The sequence below is a fragment of the Clinocottus analis genome, unplaced genomic scaffold (genome assembly GCF_023055335.1).
Source record: "Clinocottus analis isolate CAN_PGR_092001 unplaced genomic scaffold, fCliAna1.0.p SCAF_2, whole genome shotgun sequence".
Lineage (NCBI taxonomy): Eukaryota > Metazoa > Chordata > Actinopteri > Perciformes > Cottidae > Clinocottus > Clinocottus analis.
The window spans coordinates 17,419,237-17,441,249 of NW_027175931.1; the positions used below are offsets into that span (position 1 = coordinate 17,419,237).

Below are 22,013 nucleotides of genomic sequence, written 5' to 3' on the forward strand. Positions count from 1 at the left end.
GTGAGATGAAAAGTCTGATAACACTCATGTCTATACAGTAGCTAAGATGCTAATGCTAGCCTTAACTTAGCATGTACAGACCAATGTGCACAAAAATGACTTTGTGAAGTTGTGCTCTTTGTGTCAGAGACACACTGGCAATGATATACTGTAGGTGATGAACGTGACGTGGAATATTTTAGGAGACCACACACACACACACACACACACACACACACACACACACACACACACACACACACACACACACACACACAAACACGCACGCACAGCTCTTGTGACGAGAAGGCAATTATCACTTTTGTTGGTGGAAATGTTTCGACTCGTGAAATCACAGAACTGCTGCTTGTACTTCATGAGCTGCAGATGATGCATCGCTGTGTGTGAAAAATTCTTTAATAAAGTCTTGTAGAGAGGTGAAGAAAACACAGTGGAGAGTATGGAGCGTAATGGAGAGATGTCTACACTTAGAAATACCAAGTTATCAAATCTGTAATATTTTTGTCAAACCTGAAGAAGTTATGCGAGGTTACTGTGTCTTTAAATACCTTAAATTCTTCAGGTATGAATTTACTAGAGCGCAGATGTCACTTTTGCCAAACTAAAATATATCCTTTGGCACAAATTGTGTATTTTATATATAAGTTGAAGAAGAAAAAATAGAATTAAAATAAAATAAAATAGATATTTATATGCCTCACACACAAATAAAAGCATTTTGGGGCGACAGGCCAACAACACACTGTGAGAGAGAGAGAGGACGAGATGTACAAATATACAGAGATTGTAAGATGGGAGGTAAAAACCTTGGCCCATAAGCGATGCATTAATTCTTCTACTGTCGTTGTGATATTTTAAATTGTATTTCTACTCTTGTGCAGCCTGAGATGGTTAACTACCGCACCAATTAAAGGAGTACAATTCATGAGGAGAAACTTTAAGCTAGAAATCAACTAACTGTCTTCAATGTGGAGTAAATACAACCCCACCAGAGGAAACATTGGCTCCCAGAATGCCATCTGGGGTAGTAATTAACTGCTATGCTGTACCGGGCTACCCTGCAGTATTTAATAAGGGCATCATCTCTCATTGCCGCCTCATTTAAGAAGGAACCATGAGGCCATACATGATAAAAAACCAGATTATTTTGAGTCATTTTTCTTCCTGAAGGCTGCATATTACAGTCTTAAAGCTTCAAATCCCCTATTCTTCACCTAAGCTTTTTATCTTCTCATCCTTCTGCCAACTTAGTCTCTTATGAGGCTCAGCCAACTCACTGAATACAGAAAACTGATGTAACGCGTACACTTCTTTTGTGCTTCAACAACAAAAGAAGTGGTAAGCCCGTGTTAGACTCTCTGTGTGTCCTGCATACATATGCCATACCTCTTACTTTATAATATAACTTTGCACAGGATCTCCTCGTGTCAGAGCTTGAGAAAAGTGAACAAGGGAGGGTGTGAATGATGAGATGAGGTACAATGAGAGGACTACTGGGGCAGCTAAAACTAGTACTTTTGAAGATATGTTTACTTTGTATTCTGCGAAACAGAAAATTATAGAAGCTTTTTTTTAGGCCGTGTCAGGGCCTCAGATGAAGGGGAGGGGCTTGCATTTACGTTCCAGCCAGAAGGCTCCGCCCACTCCTCGTCAGGAGAGCACTGAGACCAGGTGTGGAAGAGACACACCTGATCCTGATCTCCTCTTCAGGGAGTTGGACAAAAGCCAAGAAGGAGGAACGGAGCAGAGAGACATGTGACAAGAGCAGAAGAGAGGCTTCTCCTCTTCATGCAGGAGATGGAGCCGGTAAACGGGCTCGCGGCCCGGCTGATATAGTTTAGTTAGTGTAGTGAATAGATAGCGCGCTGGACTGAGCAAGCGTTTTCAGTTGTTTTGTGCTTAATTAAAAACCTTTAAAACCTGCAGAAGTGACTCTGATTGCTGCGCTGCCCTAACGTCTGTGTCCTCCTTACCGTCACGCACATTTATGTACAATAACTAAGGCAGACTTTGGATTAATGCCCATTATAAACCTCATGTAACTACAAAGTTTTGAAACCATTATTCTTGAAGTATTATTAAGATATTACAGTTTCTAGAGTCTAATGATACATGTACAGTATAACTGGCTTCTCATTTAAATTAAAAGAAAGTTAAGCAAAGAATAAGGTAAGCGTCTGCCCAAAAAGCCCCCTGAAGCACCTTCAATCCTCCAAAACGATGCCCCCGCCCGTGTGGAGACATAATGATGTCCACTTAGTGAGAAGCAAATCATTGGGAGAAGGCAGACCAAAGAAATTGCACCGTGTCTGTGTTCTGGTTTCCATTCCCGGCTCACAGGAAACGGCTTCTTCTGAAAGACTTGAGGAGCGGGAACATTTGGAGCTGCTGCATGATGTCATTCTCTAAAGTAAATGTTTTACTGTAAACAGTATCGTAAACCACACACACACACACACACACACACACACCATTATGTTCACAGAGATAGAAGTAATTCATGGGCAGTCATTAACCGGTCACAGTGCTGCAGCCCAGAGTGTTTCCTGTTTACTGATCGAGTCTTTTGAAACTGCTTCATGAACACAATCATGTTGTTTCACATCCTAAGTTCGGGATAATCTATTCAAGACAAGTAGTACTCAGCCACCGTTATTACCTCAGCAGTCGTCAGGATACGGTGGTGCTGTTTTCTCTCTCCATCTTTCTTTCTGCTGCTTATCTGGTACATGCTGGGAGCTGAGCAAAGATCTCAGATGCCCCTCTCTCTTGCTGCTTTCTCCAGATGGGATAACCAGTATGATACCTCCAGCATCTTCTGGGTTTTCCCCAGGGCCGCCTCCCCGGTGCAGGCATCCTGATCAGATACCTGAGCCACTTCAACTGGCTCTTTTAAATGCAAAGAAGCATCGGTTCCACTCTGAGCTACATCCAAATAGTTGAGCTCTTCACACTGCCCCAAAGGATCAGCCCCGCCACCCTCCGAGGGGAACTCATTTTGGTCGCTTTTATCCACAATCTCATGCTTTCACTGAGCCGAGCTCACGACTGAAGAGTGAGGGCTGGCATGCTAGATTTTTTTTTGCAATATCTTTTCAATGCATGATTTGTCATTTTAACACGTACATTATTAAAACAAAAATATGACGCCTGGTTTTTGGAAGGAGTAGCAGAGTGGGGGAGCAAAGGAAGGCAGATAGACGAAGAGAGGAGAGAGACGATGACGCTGGAAGATGAAGAAAATGAACGGATGCAAGAGATGAGGCTTGGGGGAAGACTCGGGTCGCACTGAAAGAGAAGAAAGAAAGAAAACAACGGGGGTCACTGTTGTTCAGCTCAGACCGTAAAGCAGCAGCGTCAATCTTCCATCCTAATTTCCCAAAGCATTTTTCTGCCATTTGTAATAAACAAGCAAACAAATGAAGGTGAACTGCTGCTGGCGCTGCTGGAAGTTTGCACAGGTATATGTACCAATGCAGTTTGGAAAAGCTGACGCAAAATAGGAACAAAGAGCACAGACTAACAGATTCTGAAACGGATAAGCAGGAATTCAAGTTCTGATTTAAAGTCAGCAACTTGGCCATAAGCGACGTGAGATGAGCCACAGCTTCAATGCAGGCCTTGATTCACATGGTAAACACTTGGCACTGATACACATTGTGCTTTGGACCAGCTGGAGCCGAGGTTACGCAACTCAGAGGGGAGACTGGCAGTTCTCACCTGCTTGGGCTGATTTCTTTTAAACCATTTCCTTAGGATTGTGATTGACGGGTTTGAGAGCTGCAGGAAGGCATTTGAATAAGTATGAGGACCTTCTGAGCAAGTTCACTGTTACCATGGTGATGGTACATTATGAGGACACATTGGACCAATATTTAAACTGCCACAGGGGCAACTAGACAGGTGTTTTGTGTGTGTGTGTGCGTGTGTGTGCACATGCTTCCCACATACATACACACGCCTGACCTGTTATAGACAAAGACTTCAAAGCAGAAGCATCTCGGCAGGGATTCCTCAACAGGTTACACGCTAACATGTGCACGAGGAGTATCTGGTATTGGGCCCATAGGAGTCTCCATTGCGTTGTTTTACTCCTGCATTGTGTTGTCCTTTTCTTTGTGATGCGGTGCAGTCCTTCCACTCTTCGTGTGCATCAGACCAGAGGAGAGCTCCTCCTCCCTTCAACCTTGACTCGTAGATCAAAAGGACATGAGAAAGGGCAGACAGAGATCAAATGTGCCTTTGAGAAATCCACCCACAGGACACCTCGAGCCTCCACTGGCATACTGAACACTCACATCCAATATTACAACACACACACACATGCACATGGCAGAATGGATAACGGTTAGCTTTGCGGCAGTAAGCGTCGTCTCACTCGGTCCTTTTTTTAATCTGAGATCTTTGTAAACGGAGAATGAGAATCAACTCGAGCTCTGCAGCCGCACGCCTAACACAAAAGTCTAACTTGTGTGTGTCACACTATTTAACATAACGATTGTGGAAAGACTTTGCAACTGCAAAGACCAATTCCAATACGAATTTCAGAAATAATTCTGCTGGGTAATTTGTGCTTTGACAATGGGCACAGAAATCTTTCTCAGTCTTTCTAAAACTAAAGACACAAGGGAAAGAGGGAATCCACAGAACTCGTTCCAGCAGGGCGTCAGCAGCTGACATAACAGCACACTGCCCCCTGAAATATTCATTTAAATTTGTATTTAGTCAAAATCTCCCTCCAAGACCTGCGGTGAGGTGACAAACAGAGAGAGGACCAGATGGAAACACAGGCCGAGATCCATGAGGACGATGGACCGGCAGCTACATGAACAGAGGGAGCGTGAAAACAACGTCTGTGGAAGAAGCACAACCACCACAACATTGCCAAAAACAATGTCTACTTAAACGGCCGGAGAACATTTCATGAATCGAAGTCCTCCTGCTTAAACTGTTACTGCGCCGTTAGAGCAGAGATGAGAAGCTCGGCTCTCCGTTAGGGCAGCAACTAATGAGACAATCAGCGGCTCGCTGTCACCGCCTGGACTTTATGACATCAAGGAGGTGCCTCTAGTTTAACAGCCATCGACCGGCTCATCGCTCCTTTACACTTTGCCTCCTTATGGTCGAAGGAAAGAGGAGGAATCTGTGGATGGCTGTGACTGAAGCTAACAGAAGAAAGATTATTATTATAGAAGGAGGATGAATAAACTTAAAATGAGCTTTGTAGCTGGCGCTCCCCAGAGCACAGGCGGAGAAGAGAACTTGTGTTTCGTAGAATCGTAAGCTTTCTCTCTAAGGACTCTGCATGTGGTGAGCAAGGTGTCGATGATCAAACCAGAAGGAGAAGAATATAACACCTCATGGACCTGCTGCACATCATGGTTATACATGGAACTCACAGCCCGGACTTCATCTTCTCCTTCCCCACCTCCCTTTACATAACTCACCCACCTTTGATTTCCCTCTACAACGCAGCGAGCCTCTCCTCCTGGAGGATTGCTCCTCATTTATGTCTGTGCACCTCCCTCTGCCGCTTCCTCTCCTTACCGCCAAGTGTACTGCACACACAGCAGGGATATTTTCAAAATCAGGATTATAATTGCTCTGATCTGACTAATAGGCAGTAATGGTAGGTGGCTGGATTGGGGGAGATGGAGAGGGTCAGAGAGGAGATCAAGCCTGAACTCTTCTCCTTCCTGCTGCTGCCCCCCTCTGCTCTTTACGCTACTCCTCTCTCCTCCAGGGATCTCATTACGAAGACTCACGGGCCATGAGGACCGAGCCTATGCGTATGAGATGGACTACAGAGGCCCGAGCGGGAGGGAGCAAGTGTGGGGGGAAAAGGCAGGAGACTGGAAAGAGATGGGGAAGGAAAGACGGGATACTGCAGAATGCGGGAAAGAGAGTCGAGGACATAACTGGTCGGGAAAGTGTGTGTGCAGAGAGAAGTGTGCTGTAATAGAACAGTAGAGCACACTGCCTCAGGTACCAGATTGTTATTACTGCTGCAGATGGCTTGGAGACACTTCACGCAGATTTATGTTTCATTTTAGTCGTGTGTGTGTGTATGAGTCACATCCGTGTCTGTGAGGACATTTGTGAGCATGTTATATGCTTGTTTAGTTTAAGTAATGTCAGCTAAATTACATGTTTTCTCGATAAATAAGCAATTAGAAGCTCAAAGGGAGGCGGCAGTGAGCTCCAGCATCCAATCAAATCCCCATACACCATCTGTAAACTATTGCTGTCATTGTACAGCCTGCTGTAAATATCAAATCAAGGGATTCAGGATCCTGTGCTCACAAAAACAGCAAAAGTAAAACCCATAAACTGAGCAGACTCAATGAATCTGAAATGCAAACTCCCTTTTCTCTCCATCTTCCCCCAGAACCTCGACCGAGATCTATCTTGCCCTCTTTTCAACCTGTCAGCTCTTCTCCATTTGTGTAACAGCTTTCATTGATTTCTTTATAAAGGGGTCATAAGATGCTCTTTATGTGCCACTGAGGACTGCCGGTGTGTTTATATTTGTGTGCACCAGTTGATGTGATCATGTACGTGTGTGTTTCTCTGCAGGCCCACGAATGTAATGGTCAACACTAATCTAATGGAGTCAGGTTTGGACAGAGACGGCGATGAAGGAGAAACGAGACGCTTTGACAGACGCGCCTGCGCACACACTCCATCTCGCACCCACACAAACTCTAATGCAGAGTTATTATCCTCATAATCCACTGCATCTCCTCTATATTCGCCCACCTCCTCTTTTTAGCTTTCTAGCCATCCATCGTTCTCTCTCCACCTCCTGGAGTCATCAGCTCTCTCTCCTCCTTGTGTCTCCTCCCGACCACATGGACATGATCAATCTCTAGGAAATCTTCCCAATGGGCTTTCATAAAATCAATGGCTATTTGGAGCACACTTTCTAGCTATGATATTGTCTGAACACTGCGTCTATGTTATTGTCACGTGTTGATAATTCTCAAATACAAAGGTAGAAAAAAATCTAAAGTAATTTGGAATAGGTCAGGCACACGTTCAAATGAAATATAAATATTACTGAAGCTGTTCATGACTCACATGTACAATGTAGGTTTCCGCAGCACTAGCTCTTAGTGAAGTGGTTCTCAAACTTTTTCTGTCGCGCTCCACTTTGGAGGAAGCAAAATGTTCGGGCCCACCGCCCCAACAACACGGGAACTAAAGGGTCCAACTAGTTGAGACTCCTCCATTCGTGCTTTTTTAATTAATAGATTTTAAAAAAATGTAAATCCCTTTCAAATAAACCGAATTGCTCCATCTGACAAAGACCTTTAACATGTGCAATCACCTTGTTAAAACAATGCAAATAAAGTTATATATGGGCCAAAAATAACTCATATTTAGCAAAAAAAGATGACCAAGGAAGCCGGTTGGATCCCTGTTTTCTCCCCATAGTTTCATGTTGAAGTGTCCTTGAGCAAGACACTGAACCCCCAGTGTGGACCTCAGGAGGGGTCAAATGAAGAGGATAATTCCCCCACTGTGGGATTAATAAAGGATTCCTAAAAAAATAAATACATTTTTTTTTTTTTTTAGTTTTTTTAAGAATCTGCATCTCCCCCCGCCCCACCTGTAATACCTCCACGCGCCACTAGAGGGTTGCGTCCCACAGTTTAAGAACCACCGTTTTAGTGCAACAGTCTCGTCATATTCATGAATAAAGAAATCTATTACTTTGCAGTTGTTGTGCTCACTCAGCTACTGCAAATAAAACTCAACACGTACGACACATTTTTCACATTAAAGGCATGCCAGGAAAGAAAGAGCTTCTGCACTTTAACCTTTTGGAAACTGCGCCAAAATCCTCCCGCTCCCATTTTAAGTCCCAGCATGCACCATTCAGACAATCTTTTGGCATAAAAACAACAATTTTTCCATTTTTTTTCCATTCTTGACTTAGGTGAAACATCTGTGTAGGAAGCCTTAAGAGGTAACTGCACCCTGAAATTCAGCTCAAGCCCTCCTTACCCCCTGACTTATCTAACAAAAAATTAAAAAAAGGACCACGTGTGGGTGTCTGTGCTGAAGCAGCGCCGTTGGCTTTTCAGACGCTCTCCCACCGTGTGTTGGTCTGTGGGGGCGTGTTAGGACATCGCCGCAGTCAAGCTGTTTATTGCGCTCCGCGTTACCGTTTGTCAGCCCTAAAAATCGTGTTAAGCGGAATATAGCAGTTATTGGCGAACCCATGAGTTTTTTTTACTGCCACTGAAGAGGAATAAATCTCCTTCCTGTATGGCGACGCGTGTCCACCGCAAGATACACGGGGCCGCGGTCAGCCCCGCGTTACAACATGCACACTTGTGGCTCGGGGTCATTCTCCATCATAAACATCGGAGTCTTGCCTGCAGCAAAGCACAAGGGGAACCTTCCAGCCTCTCGGTTGTCCACATGATCACCCCGTCATCATTGTACCCGGTAAGACGTGTGTGTGCAATTAGCATGTGAATTATTGGGTTATGGGCAAAAGGCTTTTCTGAGGTTGCAGAAACATTTACCTTTGGACTACCAAAATAAAATCAGTTCATCATTGAGTCCAGGTACAAGTTTTGTACCGCGTTTGAAGGAATTGTTCCTGAGATATTGTGCTCATGAGAACATACATCATCCAGAAAACCATCATACCTCTGGTTCGGGATGTTGCTGCTGCAGTGGCACGAAAAGCAGTTTTTAAACACGGTGTTTCATTAAATGCTGACAATAATGTGAGTGCATGGTGCAAAAAACAATGTTTAGCATGGTTGATAGTCATGTTCTGAGAGTAAAAGCATGCATTACATTTATATTCATGACTCGATATGGAATTGTTGAGTTTGCTTTAACAGCAGCAAATTAAAACACACTAAGGCACATTAGAAAACAGGAAGTCATCTTGCCAAAATATGATGTTTTGTTATTTAAAAAAAGGACAATATGGCGTATTTTTAATGTAAGCTTGTGCAGCTGAGTTAAGTCCACGTCGGTGTGTGTGCTGGAGTTTCTTTTTTGCTCTTCCCAAACGCGTACAAGTACAAGAGTTACTGTCTCTCAGGGAGCCGGCTAAGCCTGAGCCTGTTATGACAGTAAATAAGCTAATAGGCAAATGTCATGGCTATTAAATGAGTTAAGCCCAATCGATGTCAACTCCAGGGCAGGCAGAGGTATATAAATTCATTTCAAATGAGGCACCGACTGACACCAATAAAACAAGTAATCTGTTAGCATCTGTCTGCTGAGACGGGGGTCTGGTTAGTGTTTGGTAATGTGTGTGTGTGTGTGTGTGTGTGCATCAAGAGGCAGTGTGAGGAAAGGCGGGAGATGACATGGAATAAGGATGGGAAAAGGGGATTACGCGGTTAGACGTGGAGGCATGGATGAAGCCGTCACTACGCTTTGTGAGATTCTCGGCGGTGAGAGATGAGCGAGTGATCTCCCACGCAGGCGGCAGGAACGGTTACACAAACACTTTCCCTCCGCCGGCGCCCCAGAGAAGGAGGAGAGGAAAGTGCAAACATGTCACACAGATAGGAGCAGATCAATGTCAACAAACACTGTGAGCAAACAAACACAGACACACACACATTTGCACAAGCGCCGACCAAGCAAAGAAGATGTAATGTGGTTTTATTTATATTTCACACTCTTTTTTCCTCTCTTCTCTTCTGGTGACAGGCCTTCTGGTCTCATAACAATCCATCACTGGAATGATTTCATTAGTGATCAGGCAGCCCAGCAGCAGTGTTGGTTTCTTTTTAATGACAGACACAGCGCTGAAGCGTGTCGTTTTTTATTCTCATACTTTGGTTTAAAACGCCAGTTTGTGTGTCAGAGTAAAACTCAACAAGCCATCCCAGAGGACCACTCTGTGAATCACAGGGATCCAATCAAACAGCAGAGTCAGCACGTACGGACGCTCACATGCAAATGAACTCGTAAACACTTAAGCACATATTCACATCACGCTAAAAAAAAGGCATAGCTTTAACGCTCTCTGCCAGCTGTCTAACATACAATCTACATTCATGCTACTGGAAAACTGCAGGCTCTTTGCTGCGTCCAAGACCTCTTATGAATTTAAGACTGCAGCCAATCAGTAATGAGCAATCTTTTTTTAAATTCAGTGGTAATGCGGAATAGCCGACGGTAAGTTTGAAACATGAGTACTGCCGACAGCGTTTGACCCTGAACATGTTAAACAAATTAACATCATTTCTAAAGCAAATCTTCTCATCTAACTTGTGACCGAAAAGACAATTTCCAAAATATGTTAAACTATTCCTTTAATTGGGATTCACACTGTCACATAATTACTTTTCTGAGGGAATTCAATGGCATTACATGATCAGACATAGTTCATATGGTTTTTCTACATTTTGAGACAACCCAACACACATCCACACATCGTGCTCGGGACAGTCACACCTATGGATTTACTATCAACGAGCAGGAGTATTAATAATGAATCTGGGTCTATATGGCTGATATAGAAAGACATAAGAGACACCTTGACATTGATATAAGTTAAATTTAGGGAGAGAGAGAGAGAGAGAGAGAGAGAGAGAGAGAGAGAGAGAGAGAGAGAGAGATTTGAGGATGTTTTTTCAAAAGTCAAAAGTGAGCAGATGCGGGAGGGAAAAACACATCTACACATATACACGTGCGTTTGTGTGTGTGTGTGTGTGTGTGTGTGTGTGTGTGTGTGTGTGTGTGTAGTGTTCAATATGATTCCTATGAAATATGCATGAAGTATGTTTGAACCTTCCCCCCCTCCCCTACAGGCCACTACCAAGGTCCTCACATGAGCTAACATCATGGACGGACACACACACACACACACACACACACACACACACACACACACACACACACACACACGGCACCCTGGCCTTACACTGATGAATGGCTGTCCTTCAGAGAGACAGTGTGAATAAGTAAAGGAAATAGAAAATGTGAAGTCAGAAAGAAAGCTGAAAAGAATATTCCTGTCAGGCCGTTAAAATGCTTTCTACGAATTAAAATATTGACTGTTAAGTAGTTACATTTCCTCCAAACCTGCAGCGTGTTACAGGACCGATACTCTCACTCAAACGCATCTCACCATGTAAATGTATTGCATCATATCACACGTTATCTGACATGTTTGGTCATGGGGGGAGATACTGATGTGTGGAGGGCGATATATTAATATCTATTCTAATTAGACGCTATGTGACAAAAGGGGAGCCAAATCTGAATGGCTTGTTGTATCACATGTTTTTTTTATCCAGGCAGCCCATAAAGTAGAACATTACATTCCATGTACGGCAATAAATCCCCTTTAATCCTAAAGACTGCTCCTTTAAGATGGGGGTATATGAGCCACGCTATAAGTCCCCACTGCGTTAAAGGGATTGGATGTGTGGCATGTACATATATCATGTTACGTCTCCAACAAAGAAGATGTTGAAAATTAAAAGGAAGTAAAGAGGGAAGAGATGGAGGAGAGGAGGAGGGGTTCATTGTCATCCCGGCTTTTAACTTACAGTAACTTTCTAATTAGCAAGACATTTGCTGCTGTGCTAATGAACAACAAACTCTTTCAAGCAGAACAAACAAGCTAAAAACAAAGCACATGCACACGCGCAGGCGCACATTCACACACACACACAGTCGCGCACACACACACACACACACACACACACACACACAGCGTCTCACCAGGACGCCAGCCCATCTGTTTGCTCAGGGAATCTTGCTTTCCTCTGGTGCTGTTTAAAAAGAGAGTGGGAGAAAGTGCATCCCACACACGCGTGCGCATGCGTGCACACACACACACACACACCCCCCCACACACACACACACACACTCTAGTGAGTATGCAGACATGACATCATAGTTTTCTGTGCCGAGTCTCTGCACTGAGCGTGGGCAGGAGTGCGCGGGCAGCTCGTGTGAATACTACACTGCAGCCAACAGACTGAGAGACCAGCAGAACCGTGTGTGTGTGTGTGTGTGTGTGTGTGTGTGTGTGTGTGTGTCCTTGTCTGTCACTTAGAACTGAAGAGAATGCTTCTTTTTTTGCATCTCCGCATTCATCTCCTTATCTCTGTGCTCTCCTTCTCTTCTCACTGTTTATCTGCTGCTCATACAGTCATTTCTCCCTCTGGCATGTGTTTGGCTGCCATGCCCTATGAGCACTGTTTAATTCTCCCCCACGCTCCCTCTGGAGTAAGACGGGGTGAGGAGGTGGGTGGGTGGTGAGACAGGTGGGGGAGGGGGGACAAGGGCAGAGGCACTTCATTAATCAATCAACCAGCTTTGAAAATTTACCTAATTAACGGCTAATTAGAGAGCTGGGCAGCGTGCCAGCTGGCAACCGATCCAGCTCCACCAATACGACCCCTGCGGTCGCCCAGATGACACGAGAGGTAAACAATCCTCCCTCGTTCCCTCCTTTGCGCTCTCCTCCATGAGTCTATCCCTCCGTGCATCCACTCACCCGTTCATTTGCCCAAACACAACAGATCACAGCTGATAGCTCAGAGGAGCTCCGATAGCTTCAAGATGCCTCAATCTCTCGCCAACTGCCTCATTCCCGCGTCGCACCAAATGGCCGCCCGTCGGATGTGCAGCGCGCGGTCTTACCGCACGCATGTTGGTGGTCACCGCGGGGTCCCGCAGGCTCTCAGGAGGCCCCGTCTCACCACGACGATGGCTGCCGGGGTTCTTGCCCGTGCTCGCACGCCAGGCCCGCTGGATCCTGGGAACACACAGGGACAAAAACATGTAGATCAGTGTCATCCACATCCGCCATGTGGGCGGAGTCGTTTTAGAAGTCATTTTCTGCGTCAATGTTGGGTTGCTGTCGGAGCATTTCTCAAGATTGTATTGGGGGGGGGGAAAGATGGTGTCACTATGCACCATGTCCCATTCCTCACTCACATCTTCTCAATTATTTTACTTTTCTTTTCATTCATTAATTCTTCATGTCCCTATCCTCTACGTTTTTCTTTTATCCCTCTACGTCTTACACAGCGCACACACTTTTCTGACCTCTCTCCACCATTTTCACCTTCTACTCTCTCCGACTCTCTCCTTCCACTTCCTTTCATCCCTGACATCACCCCCACACCGGGTCCAGGACGCCGTGCAGGATCAATTACCCGATGGAGAAACACATTCACCTCCAGCGGAGCAGAGAGACAGCTGAGCCAAATGGAACAAATTGAATTAAGCCATAACTCCTGGCTCCAAAACCAATACGGTTGCCCCCTTCTTATTCAATCCCTATTTTCTTCACTTTCATTCTCCCTTTGCTCTGTCCATCTGTCCGTGTTTCCTGTCCTTCTGAGTTAGTTTATCCCGAGAGTTCTTTTGCGATCCGCCTCACCTTTCCACACCCCAATCATGTTTATTCTTCACAGAAACTTTCTCTTCTCTAACCTCGACTTTCGAGGAAGTGAAAGCCCGAGGCAGCAGCCGTCCTTGAGTGTTAATCCCATAAAATCCTCGGCCCATGTTGAAATAAAATGGTGCTCGGTGGCAATCACCGAGGGTCATTTTTAAAGCTTACAGGCGACATGGGTGACACTGAACAGGAAAAAGAAACACTGCTATTCTGGAGGAGAAGTACAACATACAGACACACAGTTGAGCGATAGTGATACTCACACGATGGCCTTTGTCTCCAGGTGCTGCTCACAACGACGGCGGCTATTGTCATCCGTTTCCTCACTCTTACGAGGGTGGCTTCTACGACAATAACGACACAGACGAACAGAAATATGACAGCAAAAACCTCAAACGCTGTTTACACCTCACCTTGTAAGCATCAAAAATATTATATTTCACATGATAGTGGAAGTCACAGCCTAATAATCACTTCTGTAGGCATTATTGTCTTATGCAGAACAATTAGCATGAGTTCAAGGAAGATCGCAAATCTCAGGCTCCCTCAAACAATGCTATGTACTCAAAAAGGCAAAGTAAAATACGAATAATACATAAATAGTGCAAGTTGGCTAAAATATAAACATGAAGAAAATACATTTGCATATTGCAGTTGAATACATTTAATGTGAACAGGAATGTAGTAAACGTCCATACATTTACAAAGTAGACAAAGGGTTAATCTTCATTATCAAGCGTATCATCCTCATTGTAGATAAAATGAGGATTTCTTCATGAAAAAGTATGGACGCTATTGCGTAATGTCTTACCTCTCCACCTTGGGAGCTGCCTGCCCTCCACTGTGATTACAGTTGCGATGATACCTCTTCACTTCTTCCTGCACAATGAAAAGCATCAACGTGTCAACAACCGTTCTTATTTTCTCCGCCTGGGATGTGACACAGGAGGAGCTGTGCTTCGATAGCGTACAATAATAAATCAGTTGCATTCCACGTGTGTGTAATCTATCCTCCTCCCAAGTGAATACAGTCTGTTTGGCAAAGTGACATAACAAAACCTAAACAGAGATAAAATCGTATACATGTTATTTCTGTCGTCTGTGTTTTAACCTTAAGAGTGGCAGCTGCTCCGGGTGTGTAAACAAAGGCATTAATAAGTACACGGTGGCAGGGGGAACAATTGTGTGTGTGTGTGTGTGTGTGTGTGTGTGTGTGTGTGTGTGTGTGGATCCTATTGCTGATGCATAGCAGCATGCATGTGCTCTGTCGCTGCCAACCAGCCAGACACCGGCTGCAAGCCAGGGGGCGAGGTCGATCCGGTGGCTGTGGGGCAACTGCCATGCGGCTCGATGGGACTAGACAGATGGATTTGCTCCCAAAGCATCCAGGCAGCTCCACTGCATCTCTAGGGTTGCTAGTATTGGAACATTTACAGCAGTCAGTGATAGCCATAACAGATCAAAAAGAGTGATAATTAGATTTAACTAACATTCATCAAGACCCCAGAAACATGACAGCTTGATGTATATTGAGCAACTATTTGCCATCAATAGTTCGTCATATCAACTTTACATCTTCTGCACCCGTCAGGTGAGTGGTGAAGGTTCACAGGTGCTGACACAATTGTCACAATGTGAACTTGAATTGCAGCAAACAAGCATTTGCTTTGAAAAGACATCGTGAAGCAACGTCTACCTGGGCAAAGGGTGACGTCACGCGGGCCGGGGAGCAGCGGCGACGAGCTGACCGCGGAGGCGCGCTCACGTGTCGGCTGCTGACATGCACTGCACACGCGCGCGGCCGGCCAGCGTCAAGGTAATTCATATAAATGCCTCTGGTGTACCTTCTGCCATCACGTCCTCACCTCCATGGGGACAAAAGTGTCTTTCAAATCCTTTTTTTATCTTTTTAACTGACTTACTGTTTGTGTTCTTTTAGTGTGTCCCCGTGTTGTCTTCACGTGCCATGGGATTTATCTGTGCTGGATGCATGCCGTCCACTATTGCGTAGCGAATTGTCTCAATGTGGACAAAAAGGTTATTTATGTGTTGTCTATTTAAACTACTGATTAAACATTACGAGTGTTAATACTATAAACCAGACAGGGACTATTACAGTAAACATTGTATTATAAATTGTTAAGGATTGCAACACTTGCTTGATAGGCTATTGGTCATTTTTCTGCAGCTGCTATCATTGTTTACAATGCATTTATTATTACTATCTCTTGTGTGTTTACAACCCACCGTCATGTCTCGGGTCTCTGGACCGGATAACACTAAAGTTATACGAGAGCAACACAAACACTGAGGGAGCAATACAACTGCATCTGGTGACAGGAGAAAACATTACCTGCAGCTAAAGGATATGACAATCTGTTAAATCAATACATGAGTACATGCTTGCATTAAAACAGGGATATTAACATAATCCCTTTCTACTGGGCATGTAAACAGCTTAATCACATTAGCTCCAATATCAAAATAAGGGCAATCAATAGACTGAAAGGCCAGGGAGGGTGAAGGCAGTCATACGCATAATGCCACTGAAAAATGAGAGAAGGACGAGAAACAGGAAGGAAAGCGAGAGAAACCCACAGCAGAAGGTATGCTGCCCTCTAATTGATGAGTTATTAAAATCATAATTTCTCAGAGTCCTAGTTCTATCACAGAGATCGATGGCAGGCATAGTCGGGTGTTCACACTTACACCCACCCCCACTCACACACAAGCGTTTTCCCTCCGTGTGTGTGTGTGTGTGTGTGTGTGTGTGTGTGTGTGTGTGTGAGTTGTTTGCTTCTTTGTGCCCTTCAGACTAGGGTGGTCGCTCAGTGAGATACACTCTCACACACAGCAGGTAAACACACACAGTCACAGGTAAACACACACACACACACACACACACACACACACACACGCACACACACAAATCTGCTCTCACAGGACTTGATTGCAGCGTGCTAAAACATCTGCATCAGACTGTTTCATTTATTATTGACTGTTCTGCCGCTGCTCGACCGGCCGATCAGCCCGGGGAAACGTCCAATCAGGAGAAGAGCTGTTCCAGAGGAGATGCTTGTTAATCGCACCATCTGAAATCAATCTACATGCACTGTGCGTGCAAAGAGTAACATGGAAGTCAACGTTTACTCTTCCGACCGAGCCTGCGTACAAAAAGAGCCAGCTGAGAGATGAAGGTGTTACTGACGTGCTCATGTGATAACATGATTTTAAATGCTCTTTTCTCTCAGTGTTATGGCTCTGGAGTGAAACACAACCAAAAGATGTACTTTCTACTCAGAGAAATGGATGCAATTTGCTCAAACCTTTCAATCATATTGGAGTAGAGAGGCAGAGAAAAAGACACGTAGGCTGGGAGACGTAAATTGACAAAGAATTGAAATGATAGCATTTTATTGACTGAGTGCCGCAGTGAGAAAGCGGTTTCATACTGATCAGTCAACGGTGTTTACAGGCCTATACATTCTCTACTGCTGCAGTTACACAGCCATCAATACCAGGCTGGAGCAGGAGCTTTTAAACTGACCAATGAGGCACAGACAAGGAACAGTGACACCAAGGAGGCGTGCATCATGCACACATACTGATGAGAGGTTCATTTCAATATAAGCACACACTCTAGGGCTTCACTAGTGACACTTTTTCCCCATCACTGGTTTCGTCTCGTAAATTCAAACAATTGTTGCTCAATGCACAGTTCTCAGAGCTTAAAGTGAAGCCTTTAAAGTGCTTGTTTTCTTAAATAGAAATAGAGAAAGGCATCAAATCTTCACATTCGATAAGTGTTGGTATTTCTGCTTCATGAATGATGACTTCTGCAGGTTTTGGATAACTGATTAAGCACTAATGCACACAGAATTTATAAAGAGTCTTTATTGCTACATGTGTTGCGCCGATGGCGGTACAGTGAAGAACGTCAGCCATTTAAAGAGGTTGGAAAGAGGGGATGTGGGATGTGAAATGAGGGGAGCGAGGGCTTATTAATAACACGAAAGGGGAGGCCATACGTTTATTCTAAATTGGGTGGATGAAAAAGAAGCGAAAGACATCCCGAGAAGTGGAGAAGATGGGTGGGGTGTGACGAGTAGAGATGAAGAAGATGTGAGAGTGAGAAAATGACTGTGTAGTCCATCAAAATGCAAAATGGAGCGCTTGGCACGATTCCTCCTGCTACGATTAACCGATGAAGAGCTTCTTTGCCTTTAACATATGGCGAGGGAGCACATACACAGTAGTGAGGGGGCTTCTCTCGGTGATGGACTGAGCACTCTCATTTAGACCAAACCAGCCTTCCAAAACGTGATAATGTGATGGAGATAGAAATTACTTTTTGTACCTGTGCATCCATGCATGTTTGGAGGAGTTATTGTGCATTTTAAAAAAGAGCATCTTGTCAAGCACACACACACGCATGCACAGAAGATGTATGTTCCTCCATCACATGACCGTGGAGCGAGGAGACATGGGACAGTGTGCAGGCTCATCTTGCGCCAGCACGGGTTATTACGACTCAATCGAGGAGCTTTTGAGTGAGCTGGTGCAAACAGCACTCAGCTCAGCTCTTTTCCCACTGGGGGGCGGGGGGAGAGACAATAATGCACTTCTGAAATATGACACCCTTCCCTGGCCCCACACTCTCACCATGTACATCTCTTTTTTACATATTACACTGTATTTGACTCCCACGGATAGTGTGGCGCTGCCCTGCCCTGTGTATGCTGGATGTCTGCTCCTGTTGAGCACAAACAGGAGGACATTAATGTGTTGACTGAATAATGAACAACAAGTGGCATCATGCATGATACTGATTAATGATTTCAAAAATCCAGCTGCAAGTGCAGTGTCAACAATATCACCTGTACTGTATATGTCATGCCTAATCCCATTAAACGGGCCCCCCTATGGCATGCTGGTTAAATAAGCTCTGTGTCAAATGGTTAACAACAAGGCCTTGCGGCCGTAAAATTCAGCTGTCCCATTGATTATGGAGTAATGGCTGGATGGATTAATATGTTTCTCAGGGGTTTTACGCCTGAGCAATGAATCTGAATCACTCGCAGCATGCGGAGCAGCCTCCATATCCAATAACCTGCATTTCCATCCCTATTCATATTTCACACGCCAATTACTGGTTCGTTCTTCACCAAGCGTCCTCTCATGTGAACCTCCTCTGACGTGGCGTCTCGTGGAGTTAACGCGGGATCAATTTGGAGAAGCCATTTTTGGAGAGCCATAATGAAATTCAACCGTGGAATGATGCAGCGGGAACGGATTGGAACAAATCTGGAGTCAAGATGAAAAAGTTCCAGTGAACATGCAATGGACGAGCGAGCAAACGAGAGAGAGAGACAGAGAGAGAGAGAGAGTAAGAGAGAGAGAGAGAGAGAGAGAGAGAGTCTGTTGAGGGGTCGCACCATCACACTGCAGAGTGTAAGTCGAAAGCTGTGATGGAACAGTGCTTTCAGAGCTCAGGCGCTCAATATCCCCTGCTGCCGATAATGCGCAACACTACATCACTGGCATTAAATATTCAGAAGCTCAATACAACCAGGTGAACTTGTGCACCTCTACTCACCCAAGCACATGAAGAAAACATACAGGGCTTCTTCTCTCAGATTCCAGCTAAACTGATTTACATGATGAAGTCAATTCAAGCGGGCTCCTCAAAGCAACTGTTCAAGGTTCTAAATGAAAATCCTTCACATGAGCTCAGGTCTCTTCTTGAGGAGGAAGCCACCTCAGTCATTTAAGCAGCTTAGCGTTCCCCATCCCCTGCTGATGGTGAAGTCATTTGTAGCGGGAGGTCCAGTATATGCTATTAATGAGACCTTTTAGCTGCTGCCATGGCAAACATCTTTCATAGTGCTTAAGTCAACATGAAAAAAAAAGTAAGTCCCCAAAGCAAATTCATTCAATTGTGCATTTAGAATGGGTGAATAAGCTGTGCAAAAAAAAAAAACCCACACAAATTCAATCAGTTAAGAATACATGGAGGTATACGGAGAGATAGGTTCCCCTGTCTGTGGTGCTTATATGTTGTATAAATGGGGAATAGTTGCAGAAATATTATCACAAAATGAATTATAATTCTCTTTAAAAAGAATGTTTGCACATTCAAGTGGCTCCTTTCCCCCCCAGAGACTTTGCTTCTGAGCAGTACAAGCATCAATTACACTGCTTCTAAAAAAAGATCAGAAAGTGAATTACATCATTGCTGAAATGCTCCTTTCACCAAAATAGAAGATTCCATCACCCATTAGCCAACACCCTGCAGCGAGCAATGACATAATCCAGTTGTCAGTAAGACAGAGTGTGTGTTGTCCTCTCCTGAGTTACCTGGTTGTTAATGCACAGAGCAAGGTGCTTCCTCTCCCGAGCCACAGCCAGACTCCCGCTGCGCAGCCTCGCCTCCTCTCCCTGGTACATGCTTCTGGAAGGACACCGCTCAAGTTAAGACACAGAAACTCTCCCGAAGATGACAGATGCTATAAGCGCTCAGTGTAGAACAGCCTGTACTCCTTTCTCCCCGTGCAGCTGCAGACAAGTGATGTTATGCAGGAGAGGATCACCCGTCAGTGCATGTCGAAGCAGCCTGCTGGAGCTTCTCGGCTGTCCTAAATACACACCGGTGCCATACATGTATGACAAGGATTAGTCAATGGATGTGAGTGACACTAACCTGTACGCGCCGTTCCTCAGCATGACGAGCTCTCTCTCTCTCTCTCTCTCTCTCTCTCTCTCTCTCTCTCTCTCTCTCTCTCTCTCTCTCTCTCTCTCTCTCTCTCTCTCTCTCTCTCTCTCTCTCCGCGGTCAGACGGAGATGAAGTGAACACTTTTAGTCGGGAGCAGCCGGAGAGAGACCACACTTGGAAAATGCTCGCAGCCAATGGGACGCTGTGCGTGCGCGGGTTTTTATACAGCGCCCATCGTGTGTGTGTGTGTGTGTGTGTGTGTGTGTGTGTGTGTGTGTGTGTGTGTGTGTGTGTCGGCTATCGCGTCCAAACACAGCATTAATGATCCCGCACGCCTTCTCTCTGGGGAAAGGCAGCACAGTATCTGCAGCCTATCATCGCGGGCTCATGACATGCCTCACGCTTTGCCAATCTATTTGCTCGCGCCCTAGATATGGCGCTATAATGGTTCACATCACACAGGTGTGGGCTGGGAACAGGAGGGACGCACGCACAAGTTGAACAAACACCTGCATTAGGTATTTGCACTTCACGTCATCCGCACACAACAGTTGGGTGAGCCGCAGATGGAAGTGCTTCATCTATTCCTTCACAAGTAAAGTGGCAAGGCCTCCGCATGACCAAACTTTTGAATGGAGGAGCTCCATATCTGTCCAGTGACGAACTACTACCAGAGGATCTTGCTGCCGGTGTCCTACAGCCTGGTGTTCGTGCTGGGCCTGAGTTTAAACGGCGCCCTGCTGTGGTGTGTGTGCTGCCGCACGCGCCGCTGGAGCAGCATGCTCATCTACATGACCAACCTCGCCGTGGCGGATCTCCTCTACGTGCTGGCCCTGCCTCCTCTCATCATCAGCAATGCCATGGGCGAGCTGTGGCCCTTCGGCAACATCATCTGCAAGAGCGTCCGCTTCTTCTTCTTCGTCAACCTCCACTGCAGCATGATGTTCCTCACGTGCGTCAGCGTGCACCGTTTCCTCGGAGTGTGCTTCCCCATCGCCGCTGTGCGTCTCCAGACCAAGAAGCGGGCCTTCTTCGCGTCAGGCGCGGTTTGGGTCCTGGCCACAGCCGAGATCTTACCGACACTGGTGTTCGCGCACACGGGTGCCATCAACAACATGACCGTGTGCTTTGAAATGACTAGCCCCGGGCAATTTACAGTCTACTTCCCCTACGGGCTGTTTTTAGCCATCGTTGGGTTTCTCATCCCGTTCCTCGTCGTCATCACCTGCTACTGCTCCACGATGAGAGCGCTTTACTGCAGGGCCGCGGATCGCGTCTTTAACGCGAGGATGGCCCGCGTGCGCAACAAGTCCATGTGCACGCTCTTGGCCGTGATTCTCATGTTCGTGGCGTGCTTTGTGCCTTACCACATTGCGCGCACCGTCTACTTGTTCGTGAGGGTCTACCTGCCCGGAGACTGCCATCTTCTCAACGTGGCCATGATCTGCTTCAAGGTGTGGAAGCCGGTGGTTAGTTTCAACTGCTGCGCCAATCCTCTGCTGCACTTCCTGGGCTGCGACCGGCGCAGACAGAAGCTCCGGGCTTGGATGTGGAAGAGGACGAGAGTGCAGCCCATCGTGTGTCTGGTGCATGTTGCAGCATAAACGGGTCTGGAGGGTTGAGCATCTATCAGAGGTCTCATTAATACACAAGTGACTTTTATCATGAGCCAGTGGGTGGTACCAAGACTGTGTTTGCTGTGTTAATGACTATTATTTCATACATAAGAATATGTATTGGGCAACATTCACCAGTCACAAAGTTGATCTTGATTTTTATTTTACTTTGACCAATTGCTGACACTGTAAATACGTGTTAAATAACGTCAATACTGAGCTGTGGACAGAAGTGAGACACATTTGGGGGAATTGCTGCCCTCTGTCGTTTGCAGAAGA

The 22,013-nt window shown here is 45.5% G+C and overlaps 2 protein-coding genes across 3 annotated transcripts in view; one reads left to right on the plus strand and one right to left on the minus strand.

The window, feature by feature from the left end:
• Nucleotides 1-20,128, minus strand: part of schip1 (schwannomin interacting protein 1) — a 175,399-nt gene extending 155,271 nt beyond the window's left edge. The window contains exons 1-5 of one of the 2 annotated variants that reach the window (XM_068584694.1): nucleotides 20,106-20,128; nucleotides 19,763-19,856; nucleotides 14,217-14,284; nucleotides 13,669-13,749; nucleotides 12,643-12,757 (exon numbers count right to left, since the gene is read on the minus strand). In XM_068584694.1, the coding sequence (XP_068440795.1) occupies nucleotides 12,643-12,757; nucleotides 13,669-13,749; nucleotides 14,217-14,284; nucleotides 19,763-19,856; nucleotides 20,106-20,128 (381 nt within the window). Of the gene's footprint in view, nucleotides 1-12,642; nucleotides 12,758-13,668; nucleotides 13,750-14,216; nucleotides 14,285-19,762; nucleotides 19,857-20,105 lie in introns of those variants that run through there. The other variant, XM_068584695.1, reaches the window with a different exon arrangement.
• Nucleotides 20,129-20,750: 622 nt separating this feature from the next.
• LOC137790158 (P2Y purinoceptor 3-like) lies at nucleotides 20,751-21,722 on the plus strand. The gene has a single exon (XM_068584140.1). The coding sequence runs from the start codon at nucleotides 20,751-20,753 to the stop codon at nucleotides 21,720-21,722; it is 972 nt and encodes a 323-aa protein (XP_068440241.1).
• The last annotated feature ends 291 nt before the right edge of the window (nucleotides 21,723-22,013 follow it).

Coding starts and splice junctions, on each gene's coding strand:
- LOC137790158 (XM_068584140.1), top strand. CDS start 20,751: ATGGAGGAGCTCCATATCTGTCCAGTGACGAACTACTACCAGAGGATC.